The sequence below is a fragment of the Pyrgilauda ruficollis genome, unplaced genomic scaffold (genome assembly GCF_017590135.1).
Source record: "Pyrgilauda ruficollis isolate IOZ18807 unplaced genomic scaffold, ASM1759013v1 scaffold47, whole genome shotgun sequence".
NCBI classification, from domain to species: domain Eukaryota; kingdom Metazoa; phylum Chordata; class Aves; order Passeriformes; family Passeridae; genus Pyrgilauda; species Pyrgilauda ruficollis.
This window is the reverse complement of record NW_024526266.1, coordinates 4545811-4558078: the sequence shown is the minus strand read 5'-3', so window position 1 is coordinate 4558078 and position 12268 is coordinate 4545811. Positions and strand designations below refer to the sequence as shown.

General features: G+C 59.3%; 2 protein-coding genes across 3 annotated transcripts; both read right to left on the bottom strand.

Annotated features, from left to right (window-relative positions):
- Positions 1-1006: 1006 nt before the first annotated feature.
- On the bottom strand, positions 1007-6762 carry EEF1AKNMT (eEF1A lysine and N-terminal methyltransferase). 2 transcript variants are annotated; one of them, XM_041479117.1, is made up of 8 exons: positions 6533-6762; positions 5023-5770; positions 4104-4303; positions 3333-3528; positions 2978-3121; positions 2584-2793; positions 2102-2233; positions 1007-1695 (listed from the first exon to the last, which is right to left on the bottom strand). In XM_041479117.1, the coding sequence occupies exons 1-8, from the start codon at positions 6683-6685 to the stop codon at positions 1421-1423; spliced, it is 2058 nt and encodes a 685-aa protein (XP_041335051.1). In that variant the 5' UTR covers positions 6686-6762; the 3' UTR covers positions 1007-1420. The 2 variants fall into 2 exon arrangements, with proteins under 2 accessions (XP_041335051.1, XP_041335052.1); XM_041479118.1 differs by lacking the exon at positions 2978-3121.
- A 323-nt stretch (positions 6763-7085) lies between these two features.
- On the bottom strand, positions 7086-10590 carry ITPA (inosine triphosphatase). The gene is made up of 8 exons (XM_041479107.1): positions 10437-10590; positions 10299-10356; positions 10137-10201; positions 9548-9621; positions 8858-8889; positions 8143-8258; positions 7639-7715; positions 7086-7374 (listed from the first exon to the last, which is right to left on the bottom strand). The coding sequence occupies exons 1-8, from the start codon at positions 10497-10499 to the stop codon at positions 7254-7256; spliced, it is 606 nt and encodes a 201-aa protein (XP_041335041.1). The 5' UTR covers positions 10500-10590; the 3' UTR covers positions 7086-7253.
- Between the last annotated feature and the right edge of the window lie 1678 nt (positions 10591-12268).

The following is a 12268-nucleotide window of genomic DNA, read 5'->3' as shown; positions in this document are numbered from 1 at the left end:
CACCTTGCTGTCTGCAAGCTGGTCACTTTGGTACCATGTCTCAGACTCATTTTAGCACCAGCTGTTGCAGGGGAGAAAGACAAGCCCCCAAAAATGGCTTCTGATGAACGAATGAGAATCTGCAGGTCCGTGATCAGTCAGGACACACGATGCCTCAGGTTTGAGCTTTTATATTTTTCAGATTCTGCACTGCTTTAGTGTGTAGTTCTGAGCTTCATATTAGGGGATGGTGAGCTCTCTGCACAGAGCAGGGAGACAAATCAATTCCTTCTCCAGCTGGGGACCAAGGACAAATGATCCAAATCTCAGGTCCAAGAACATAAACAATGTGGACTGAAGAGAGAAAAACAAGCAGGATGGGACTGCATGGGCTAAAGCTGGAATTGGACAATTAACTCCAATATGCAAACGGAGCAGAACTTATAAAAGTGAGAGACCCCCATGACCAGTCGTGCATTTTGTGACCATTTTGGTTCATCTTGGGTGTAGCCCTGGCTGGGCTCTTGTGCTGCCCAAGGTGGATCCATTGAGACCTCCTAATAAATCCCTGCTTTATTCTTTAGCTCTGTCTGGTCTCTGTTCTAGGTCAGCCTGCTCAGGGCATCACACAGGCCAGCTCTTGACTGAGCTGTCTGAGCAGGATTGGGGTGCTGTGGGAACAGCTCAGTGGGTATTTTCTGGCTGCCCTTTCGTCCTGCAGGAAGGCTGACCCGCACCAGCTGGGTGAGTGGGATGCTGTGGCCAGGAGCCTGAGCCCAGGGCTGGGTCCCTGCTGGCCCTGGGGCAGAAGGGTTCTGAGCTTGGGGGTCTCAGTTCAGTGGCGATGGCTGGAGAGATTCAGAAGAGGGAAATGTAGTAGGATGCAGTTTGGGGAGGGTGAGTGGGGTTCAAGGGGGACATACCTGTTCCCAGGACACGCCTTTGAAGTGCAGAGATGACTGTAGTTTTTCCAGGGGTGTGAGTGCTTCAGAAATAAGTCTGAAATAGCAAAGCACTGCAGGCCTCAGAGCACCCCTGAGTGCTTTATTCTCACAGCTCACAGCCCACCCACACACATCCACAAGCAGGCTTGGAGCAGCCTGGGGCTCAGCAGACACCAGGCATGCTGGAGATGCAGGGAGAGGCACCATCAGAACGAAAGGAGCTGTGCTGAAGGGGAAGAAGAATCGGAGGGATGCTCTTCCCAAGGTGGGAAAGCAACGAGGACAGACCCAAACCCACAGTGTGCCAGTCCCACAGCACCTTCCTCACCCCACCAGCTGAACACTGCCCCTTGGGCTGTACAGCCCTGCACGATGCTGGAGCCCTTCCTCAGGAAGCACCTTCCCATGCCAGCCCATCCTTCCAGCAGGCCAGCGTTGGGCAGCAGTGCCAGCCACGGGCACCCTGTTGTGGGCCCACAGCCCCCACAGGAGCCCCCTCAGAGGGCGAGGACGGCCTGCAGCACGTCTGCCAGCGCGTAGGAGCTGTCCCAGGGCCGGCCCGGCTGCCGCAGGGCCTGCTCCAGCGCCCGCGCCCGCGCCCCCAGCTCTGCGGGGCCGCGCCGGCCCGCGGGGCCCGCCTGGCACCACAGGATCTCGTTGACCTCGCCGTGGATGCGGCGCGCGTAGAGCAGCGGGAACACGGCCCTGAGGGCGGCCAGCACGGACTCCTTCAGCCGCGCGTCGCGGCACACCAGGTTGAGCACGAAGACTCCTGCAGCAGGGCGAGAGGGAGGGGAGCTCAGAGCGGCCTGCGCACCCCGCCCTGCTCCCTGCCACCCCGGTGAAAATGTCTCCCTCAGCGGCGTCCCCCCGGTGCCCCTGGCCCCGCTCCACGTCCCTGCTGCCACACGGGTTGTGGGTGGCCATGAGATCTGTTCTCAGGTATTGCCTACACATTCTGCTCCCAGAAAACTCTGCTGGCCCCCTGGGATGTCTCAGCCTGTGTCACAGTGCCCACTGAAACACCCAGAGGCAGGACCCACCAGGAGAAGGGGATGCCATGCAGCAATCCTGGCTGTAGCCACTACTCTCCAGGATGAGAAACAGTGGCACAGTCCCAACTCCACACAGAACTGGCCAGCCTGGCCATGGGGACATGGCCAGATCTCCCCTCCTACCTTCTGGCTTCAGGATGGTTTTAACTTTCTGCAGAAAGGGCTTCTCCACAAAGGCTGGGGGTGGGCAGCTCATGCCCACCGTGAGGTCTTTGCTGTCCACATCAAACATGATGGCATCATACTGGGCTGGTGCTGCAGGACAAAGCACAGACAGTTGTTATCCTATGGGACAGAGGTGAGCTACGCAAGTAGGAAGGCCGAAGATGGGATGATCAAGACACCCCTCCTGCCTTGTTACGGGTGTCTTCTCTGCTGGGGTTTCTCTTTACAAGCCCTTGGTGCTGGGGGAGGCAACAACCTCTACACAGGTTGGCAAGGACAGGCTGTGAGCTGCAGAGCCCTGGTGAGGCTGGAGATTGTGACACACAGCAGGAGACGGGCAGGAAGAGGAAGCAACTGGTGACAACAGCCCAGGACTCCGCTACCCATGGTGGCACCCACTGGGCTCGAGGGGGCACCTGAAATGCTCTGTGAGATGGTACCTTCAGCTGCCAGCTTGGCCACATAGTCCAGGCCATCGGAGACGTGCACTTGCATGCGGTCACCCTGGGAGAAACCGAACCAGCGCGTGGCCACTTCCAGCATGGAGGGGTCGATCTCCACCACGGCCACGCGGGCCTGCGAGAAGTAATCATGGACGAAGAGGGGCAGGCTGCCCCCACCGAGCCCCACCACCAGCACTGCCAGCTCTCCTGCCAACCAAGAGCACCCAGTGAGCCACCAGGATGCCGTAACCCCACCGCTCGTCCCAGCCACCGTCCCCAAACCGCTTTGGGAAGGGTGCACGGGGCACCTTGGCCAAAAGAGCCTTTCCCCAAGGGGCTGTGGCGTGGGGACACCTGCCCCAGCACAGCCTCCCACTGCTGGCCTCATCACCTGGGAGGGCGTCGGGGCCCCCCAGCAGGCAGAGCCCCGCAACCATGGCCTTGTGGTGCTCACAGCACAGGTAGCTCTTGTCGATGGCTCCAGGTGGCTCAGTGGGGCTGGGTTTCTTCTTGTCCTTCCTCTTCTTCTTCTGGCCTGAGTACCAGGAGACACCAGCCAGTAAGGCAAGGGGGAGATGGAGGTGCTTTCTGGGAACTAGCCACCCTGTCCCACCCACGCTGTAAGAACACTCCCAGGGCTGCTCTGGGGCACAACAGGCAGGTCCCAGCAGGACTGCTGCCTTCTTCCTGTACTGCTGTCAATCTCTGTCACACTAAAAATCAGCCTTGGCCCCTGCCCCGTGTACCTGGGAGAGGAGTGGGGGCCAAGAGCCGAGCCTCAGACTGCACCACGTTCCTGTTCTGGAGGAAGATGAGGCGGCGGAAGTAGCAGGTGCCATCTCCCTTCACGTCCTCCACGACGAAGTCCCCGCTCAGGGGGCTGCTGCCACAGTGCCGCACTGCCCGCACCCCGATGTCCCCTCCCACAGACAGGAAGGGCACCTGCAGGGAGGACAGGGGCTGCTGGGAACGAGGAAAGGCTACAGGCAAAGAGCTTGGCTTTCCCACTGTCCTGACTGAGCCAGGACAAAGCAGACACAATAGAGGAGCAGTGGGATGCCACAGGAGAGCTGGGGATCTGCACTAGATTCACTCCCAACACAGGGAATGCAGGGAGCAAACACAGCAAGATTTTTTGCAAGAGCTCAGATGTGTGGAGTTGGGGCAGGACGGAGAAGACAGAAGGAACAGAAGTTAAATAAAGCCAGGATTAAGACAGGAGGCTGGATGCTTTTGGGGTTTCTGGATCTCTGCTTTTCTTGGGATGCTGGGTTTTGGAGGGCAAGGACTTTGTACTGAATCCTACCACACAAGCACCTCAAATCCTGCCTCCAATCACAGACAGCTGAAGGAAAAGCCAAGAGAAGCTGCACTTGAGGCCCATCTCCTGCCCACCAAAGCATCCAGCTCACACCTTTCAGCTTGGTGTCCCTTGGAGAAGAGGTTTCCCTGCTGGCAGAGCCAACCTGGCTCTGTTTTGGGAAGCCCAGCCAGGGGGTCGGGCAGCGGGGGCTCACCTGCTGCCGGGCAGGGAGGCCCGGTGGGGCCAGCTCCATCACCTTCCCCGAGAGCTCCGCCTGGATGCCGGCCATGCCCTCGTAGAGCTGCTCCCTGTGCAGGGCCACCGTCAGCAGGCGCACGAAGCCCGCGCTGGCCGCCAGCTGCCTCCGCCCTTCCTCCGTCCCAAAGAGCCACTCGGTCTCCCTGCCCTGTGGGACTGCAGAAGGAGCTGCCATCAGCCTGGGCTGCTCCTGGCAGCTCCTGCCACTCGGTCTCCCTGCCCTGTGGGACTGCAGAAGGAGCTGCCATCAGCCTGGGCTGCTCCCAGTCCTCCAGCCTCCAAGGGAGGAGCCACAGGGAATGGCAAGACATTTAAGGGAGGTAGCACCGCTTGTCTAGAGCTGTGCTCTGCAACCATCAGAAGAGCCAGGATCTGCCCTGTTTTGGGCAAGCTCATGCAAAAAGATGGAAAATGCACATCTCATTAGAAGGGGGGTCCAAGAGGCTCCTGACCTGTCTGCAGGCTGTGGGAGCTTGGCAGGCATGCAGGGAGGGAACTGCTGCTGGCAGAGGCTGACACATCTCTGTGAGTGCAGCCCCAGCAGTCTGGCCCTGCAAGCCAGGACACCCACTGAGAGCAGCAATGCCTTCCCAGCTGCAAGGTGCTAACTTGGCTGTCACCAGCATCCAGGCAGGAATCACCACCTTGGAGGCAGGTGTCCCTCTGCCCAACAAGCTCTGTGCCAGATCTCTACTTGCACCGCCAGGCAAGCACATACCCCATTGCAAAGCCAGGACAAAAACATCACCCCAACCCCACACAGGTGGGTTATTTCCCTCTCCAGCCCCAAATTCAACAGGCCCTGAAGGGCTGGCTGTTTTGCAGCTCCTGGCCAGGGCAAGCACCTGACTGCAGCCTGGACAGGCTGTACTCACTGATGAAGATGGCAAAGTGATTGTCCCGGGAAGGTTTCACCGAGGGGCTGTCCACCACGTGCAGCGTGTAGCGAGGCTTCCCGCTCTCTCTGTCACACAGATCCAAGGAAACCTGTTCCCTGCAGGGGATTTTGCTGATCTGGCTGCAGAGCAGGGCATAATGCTGCCTGTCCTTCACCGCTGCCACCAGCCGCTCCGCGCTCTCCACCCGCATGGGCCGGTCCTGCTCCTCAGGGCAGATCTCCAGGATCTGTGCTGCTGAGCCAGGCACCTTCCTGAACTTTGTCATCACGTACACAAACACCGGCAGGACAAACTGCTGCTTGTCCCCACTGCTGGCCACCTGGTGGACTCGCACCACCCAGCCTTCCTGGGAGAAATATTCCACAGCTTTCTTCAGCACGTGGGCTTGAGCCAAGGAGACGCAGAGGTAGCGCCCTCCTACCTGCAGGACCCGGCTGATCTCAGCAAACATCTGGTCCACCTTGGCTAAGGTGGCCTCCTCCTCGTCGGTCAGGAGGGCATCCAGCGTGCCTTTGTCCAGGACCACTTGGAAGTGGGCGTCAGGGAAGTCCATCTGGAGCATGTCCATCAGCAGGTAGCTCATCCTCGGCCGGGCGCTCGCGCTGCGCTCGCGCATCTGGCGGATGGCGGCGTCGCTGACGTCGATGTTGACGATGTCCTGGCACATGCCCACGTCGTACATCTGCTCGCTCAGCTCCGAGTTCCCACAGCCCACCACGAGAACCTGGGCAGCAGCACGAGAGCAGCGAGATGGTGAGAACACCCTGGAAATACCCCCCATTGTAGGAGCAAATAGCAAACGTGTGTGGGAGCCCTCTGTGCAAACCACACCCTGGGGGCCTGCACACTCCCTCTCCGTGGGCTAAGATAACATGTCCACAGGGAATGGTCCCATGGGCAGAGAAGTGATGCGCCTGCCGCATGTTTTTTGATAATGACCCCGGAATTTTAACCCCCAGAGCTGCCCAGACCAGGGCTACCCAGGGGTCTCTCCTGTCCTTTTGCTAAGGCACATTGGGGGCTTCACATCATCTGTGTCAGTCCCCACACACAGAACCAACTAGACTGGAAAAGACCTCGGGGAACATGGAGACCAAGCGATGACCAAATGCCACCATGCCAACCAGACCACAGCACTGAGTGCCACATCCCGTTTTTCCTTAATCATCTCCAGAGATGGTGACTCCACCATCTCCCTCTAGGCAGTCCATTCCAGTGCGTAAGCGCCCTTTCTCTGAAGAAATTTATTCTCCAAATGTCCACCCTAAACCTTCCCTGGCGCAACTCAAGACTATGTTCTTTCGTGCTGTTGCTGGTTGCCTGGGAGAAGAAGCCACCCCCAGCTGGCTACAAGTTCCGTTCAGGAATCGCAGAGAGCGGTAAGGCCAGACCTGAGCCTCCTCTTCTGCAGGCAAAGCCACCTCAGAGCTCGCCGCCCAGGAGGAGCCCGGAGGGGACACAGCGCTGGGTACCAGCCGGGGCTCACCTTGTCGCGGGGCCGCACATACTTGTGCAGAACGGGGCAGAGCTCCGGGAAGGCCCCGTACCACTCGAAGGACCGCTGCCCGCGCTGGCGGAAGAAGCGATCCCAGTAGCGTGCGGAGCCGAACTCGGCGGGGCTGCGGGGCAGCAGCTCCATGGCCGGCCGTGCCAAGCCGTGCCGTGCCGTGTCCTCTCCTGCCCCGCTCCCGCCGCCGCCGCCGCGGCCCCACGTGTCCGCCGCGCTGACCGCTTCCGGCTGCGCGGCGCGGTGCGCCCGCCGCCCATTGGCTGCCTCCACCCTGACCGCTCCCCATTGGCCGGCCGCTCCGCCCCGGCCGCTCCCCATTGGCTGCCTCCACCCCGACCGCTCCCCATTGGCCGGCCACTCCGCGCTCCACCGCGCAGCGGCCCCGGCGCGCCCCCGCCCGGTACCGGTGCCGATCCCGATCCCGGCTCCGGTCCGAAGCCGCCCCCGAATCAGAACCGCGCAGCTTTAACAGCACGCCCGCCGGGCTCTGCTGAAGCAATAAAAAGAGCGGAGAGCGAGGCAGCGGTGGGTTCAGAAGGAGCAGCTTTAATGGCATCCCGCGGCGGAGGGAGGCTCTGCCGGCGCTGCGTGTGACATGCACACCGCTGCCGCGGCGGGGGCTTGGACCGGGGCATCTCCAGAGGCCCTTTCCGACCCCAGGGATCCTGTGCGGCTGTGTGAGCCCGCGGCTCGGGCGCTAGCTGGGAGCGGGGCGGGGCTCTGGCGAGCTGCTCTGAATGAAGAAGGCAGAGAGCTCGCTCAGCGCCCTGTACCGGTGTGAGATGGAGTTCTTCACTGCCTTGGGCATTTCAGCGTAGCTGCAGGGCACAGAAACAAGTGTCAGTAGCAGGGACGCTACAGCACATCCCTGGAGCACCGAGAGCCCCCCCTCTGCCTCCCTGCTTGGCTCAGGAGGGCATCTGTAGTGACACAACCCCTGATCTGGGGGTTTTCCATCATCTGCCATGTTCTGATCCAAGAGGACATGTCCCCCTAATGCCCTTCCTCACAAGCAAGTTCTCCTGGACACACTTGACCAAGGTTTGCCTTACACGAACAGCTGTAGGAAAAACAACACTCACGTCTGGTTGTAGCCATTTGGCTGAAAGCAGGGATCCCAGCCAAAATCCCGAGGGCCCCTGGGCTCCACTATCACTCCCTGCCATGAGAAAGCACAGAAAAACTTTAAAAGAACACAAAAAAGCACAAAAAACCCTTAAAGACTGCACTTCCCTTGCAGTTACATTTCCATCACAGGCCCTGCAGGTGCTGTCCCCTCCCCAGCTCGTCCCCAGGGTGTGACCAAAGTCAGCAGCTCCAAACTCAGGCTGCCCTACGGTGACAGTGCTTTGACCTCTCCAAACAACAGAGCTAAGAACTGTACCTGAACACAGAGGGCGATAGGGCTGAGGAGACTGAGGAAACGTGCAGAACAAAGGGCTGCACCCCCAGCTCCCACCTCCCACCTCTCCCTGAGCCTGCTCCCAACATTCAGCGACCCAGAGGCCACCAGCACCGTCCTGAGCAGGGGCAGTGCTGCTGTGACAGTGGCAGCACAGCCCTCCTGCCCAGCACGCAGCACCTACGTGGGTCTGGCCTTTGAAGAGCCTCACTGGCTCCTCCGGGTTCCCGCTGCTGAAGGCGAAGGTGCAGAGCGCGTAGGCAGACTTGTCCTCAAAGCCAGCCAGCAGCTTGTACAGGCCTGGGGGACACAGAAGGGAGCCTGCAGGTCCTGCTGCTCCCTGGGAGCACAGCACAGCCACCCAGGCACGGATGTGCTCCACATGGCATTGCCAAGCACCACGGGAGGTGACAAAGCTCAGGCAGCAGCATGTTCTTGGCAGGATCCCTGCTGTGACTGAAGCCAGAGCTCAGATCTCATCTCCAGAGCCCTGCCATGAATCTGGGAGAGGAAGCAACCCAGCATAACTAAAGCCCCTGGTGCGTGAAAGTGATTAGTGCTCACGTTAATGAGACCAGCACAGGATTTGCAGTCACACTCTGAACCGTGGGGTCAAGGCACAGCAGGGGAGGGGAGTGTTAGTGGAGAGGGGCTTGCCCTGAAGCCACAGCAAGCAGGAGATCTTCCAGGATGAACAAGATGCTCCCATGAGCCCTGCCACCAGCCTGCAGAGGCAGGAGTCTGGGAATCCAGGGATGGAACTACTGAGAAAAACAACATCCCGGGAAGGAGGGCACAGAACAAGCTCGAGGAACCTGCTGGTTCCCCCAGCATGGGCAGGGGCCACTGCAGGGGCAGAGGAGTGGGTTACACACAGAGCAGTAACATGAGAGCAGTACCTTCTGGCTTGAGTTTCTCCAGGAACCATTTTCTGAAAAGGAAGGAAAGAGGGAAGATCAATTTTTGCAATTATCTCTCAGAAATACAGGCATCCTTGTGACAGTGCTGCTTACATTTTCATAGGCCTGTGAAATCCTTTTCATAGGCCTTGGAATCCCTCTCAGTGTGCTGTAAAATCACTCATTCTGGACTATTGACCAGGAAGGACAGACTTACCTCTTAAGCTGAAGGGGGCACAGTGAAAACAGCAGTGGGGTATTTAGTTTACTGTATCCTAGTCATTATGTATATAAATAATAAATATATAAATATATAAATAATATAAATTTATGTATATAAATACATAATAACTTTGTTATCTTCTGGATTAAAGCTGTCCCTATGAGAATTTATGGGGCACTCGTGGCAGAGTCCTGCTGAAAGGCTTGGTGCCTTTACTGCACAGCTTCCCAAGCTGCCAGAGCAGGCACCACAGACTGGAAACCAGAGCCAAGAGCCCAGCTCTGTCTCTCCATCCCTGCTCCCTGACTTACTGCAGGCTCAAGGAACTCAGTGCAGCCCCTGGGGTGCAGGATGAGGGGCAGGGCACAGCAGTCACCTCCCTGACCCCACTGCTCCCAGAGTGTGGAGCCCACCCTGCCGGCCTGGGCTCCTCACCCTGGCACATGAAAGGAGAAGCAGCCACTTACATGTAGGGTCCCGGGAGCCCCCCCAGGGCGTTGAAGCACAAGCAGGTGTCCTCTACTATAACAGGTCCCTGAACCTACAGTGACAGCCCAAGAGAAGGAGACCATTAGACCCAAAGGAAGGCTTTGCCTCCAAACCCACTTCCCTGCTCCATCCCATCCTCGTGTTTCCACTTGACCTCAAAGGCAACACACACCAGACAGACACAATCAAACCCAAACCCCCCCGGCAGGCCAGAGAGGCTGAAGAACAGTAGGGAAGGTTTCACATGGAGAAAAACAAGCAGAGCTGAACACTCCCTGCCATCCTGGAGGACAAGGAAAGGGAAAGCCTGTGCTCCAGAGGCATGCCTGCAGGACACCCATCCCAGAGCCAGCTCGGGAATGTTCAGCAGACATCACACTCTGTCTTGCAGCCACCGGGCCTGCACTGAAGGAGCTTCCGTGACCTCCCGCTGCTAGAGGGACACGGCATAAACCAGAACAGCCGGGAGAGCAGCGGGGCCAGGTCGGGCCGGTTTGGATCCTTCAGTGTCCCCGGCTGGGGTCCCTCCGCACCCATCCCGCCGGGAAAGGGGAAGGAGCGAGTGACCTGCCGGGCGGCTTCGCGGCACTTCTGCACCGAGATCTCGTCTGGTTCCCCCTGGTACTCGGGCACTGCGGACACGGGGACGGAGCGGCGCTGAGTACACGGCCGGGCCGGGCCGAGCCGAGCCGAGCCACCGCATCCCGCCAGGCCCTGCCAACAACTTACGGTCAATTTTCTTTGCCACCAGCGTGTAGGGAGAGGAGTCCCCGAGGATCTGCGTGACCTGCGCAGGGAGAAGGGAGTGACAAGGCAGGGAGGGACAGAGGCAAACCCGCTGGCCAGGCCCGGTCCCGCCGCCCTCACCTCCTCCAGTTTCTTGGCGTTGCCGGTCACGAACACGACGCTCCGCCGCGCCGGTGCCGCCATGCTGACCGCGCGCACGGCCCCTGCGCGCCCGACCGCCAATCAGCGCCCGCGGCGCCGCCGCGCCCCGCAGCGCTCGGCCAATGGGGAACGAGCCCGCCCCGCAGCTTCCAGCCAATGGGGAAGGCGACCGCCCACACCAGAGGCGGGAACTGCCGGTCCGCCGGGGGCGCGGAGGGCGGGGCGGGTCGCCATGGCAACCGGCCCCTCACAGCCCCGGGCCCGGATTACAGCCCCGGCCTTGGGAGCCCGCGCTGCTTTTGCTGAGGTAGAATCAGCTGCAGCTGGGGAATCGGCAAGGGGATTGTGCTCCAAGCTCTGCTGATGTTCTGCCCCCGACTTCGGGCGCGTCTCTGCGCTTTCTGCCATCAGGTTTCCTGTGCCGGAGCCATACAGTTCCGTCGTTGGTTTGCTGCTGGTGGTGCCTCTCGCAGCCAGAGCTGTCCCTTGGGAACGTCTGTGCCCGGGACAACCCCAGCACTGAGTGACTCGAACCTAAAACGGATCAACAGCCAATTCCAGCACCTCGGGGCAGGGCACTGATGGTTGGCTTGTGGCAGCTCTCCCTGCAGGAGCAGCTGGTGGCTGCAGCAAAAACTCCAGGCTCGAGTCAAGAGCTCTGTCCGCGGGGCCGGTGTGCAGCCCTGCAGGAACAGCTCAGTGCAGGGCGGAGCAGCAGCAGAGTCCCAGCTCTCCCACCGTGTACGCAGGCCCCTCCTCACCGCCAGACCCTGCCAAGACTGCTTTGCAAGGGGACTCCTCGGGAGGGATTTCTTTCCCCCTGGGCTGCCACAGCCAGGAGGCCTCTCTGCACCCGTGTCCATCCCTGCAGCCCCCCTTTCCCTCAGGCATGGGGACCTGGCGTCACACCACAGGCTCACACAGCAATCCTCAGAGGAGGAATGCGCTGCTTTCGCCAGAAGATGCCATTCCCTGTACAAAAGAAATCATGTGGAAAACAGCAGTCTGCACAATGCAGGAATGGGTAAAACAGACCCAAAGCTTGGGTGAAGGAGTTGTTTTTGTTGTAGAAGCTCCTTCATAACCTCTCCTAAGTGAAAACCAATCCGCAAGCACGCAGACACTGCTGGAAACAACACCCCCTCCCTTTCTGCTGACTGCAGTTCTCTCTGCCACCAGTCCAGGGTGGGACAGCACAGGCTGCAATATAAAACCACAATACTAAGGGAGCATGTGGAGGACTGCTCTGTACCACCCCAAGGGCAGACATTTCTAATGGTCTTTCCAGCCTTGTGGGAAAAAGAAAAAAATCTATAAAACTTGCTTAGCAAATTCTACTCCTGCGATGTTTCTGACCAGGGCTCCTGTGGCACCAAGGTCCTGCTGCGGGTGGCAGCAGCAGCAGCAAAGGCAAGGCTGGGCTGTGGGAGAAAGGCAGAGGCCCTGGCAGGGCTCTGCAGCAGCAGGAGTGAATTAACTCACTTTCCAGCTGGCAGGACATGGTACCAAACAGCTCAGCGAGATCTGCAGCCCCCCTGGAGACAGACACAGTCCCTCCTCACCCACCTTCATGATCCTTGCAGGCAGAGAGTAACCAAAGGCACAGGCAGGATGACTTGTCCCTTCCACTGAATGTATGATGTTAAAACCAGCCTATACTTCAGCAGGAAAAACCCAGCTTGCCTTCCTGATTCCCACGTGGAGAGATCAGCTCTAGCAGAGGGGAAAAGCCCTGTTCATGTTCCAGCTGGGCAAGGCAGATTGAATCACATCCAACCCTCCAGGCTGCCCTGCTCATTCCTAATCCCCTT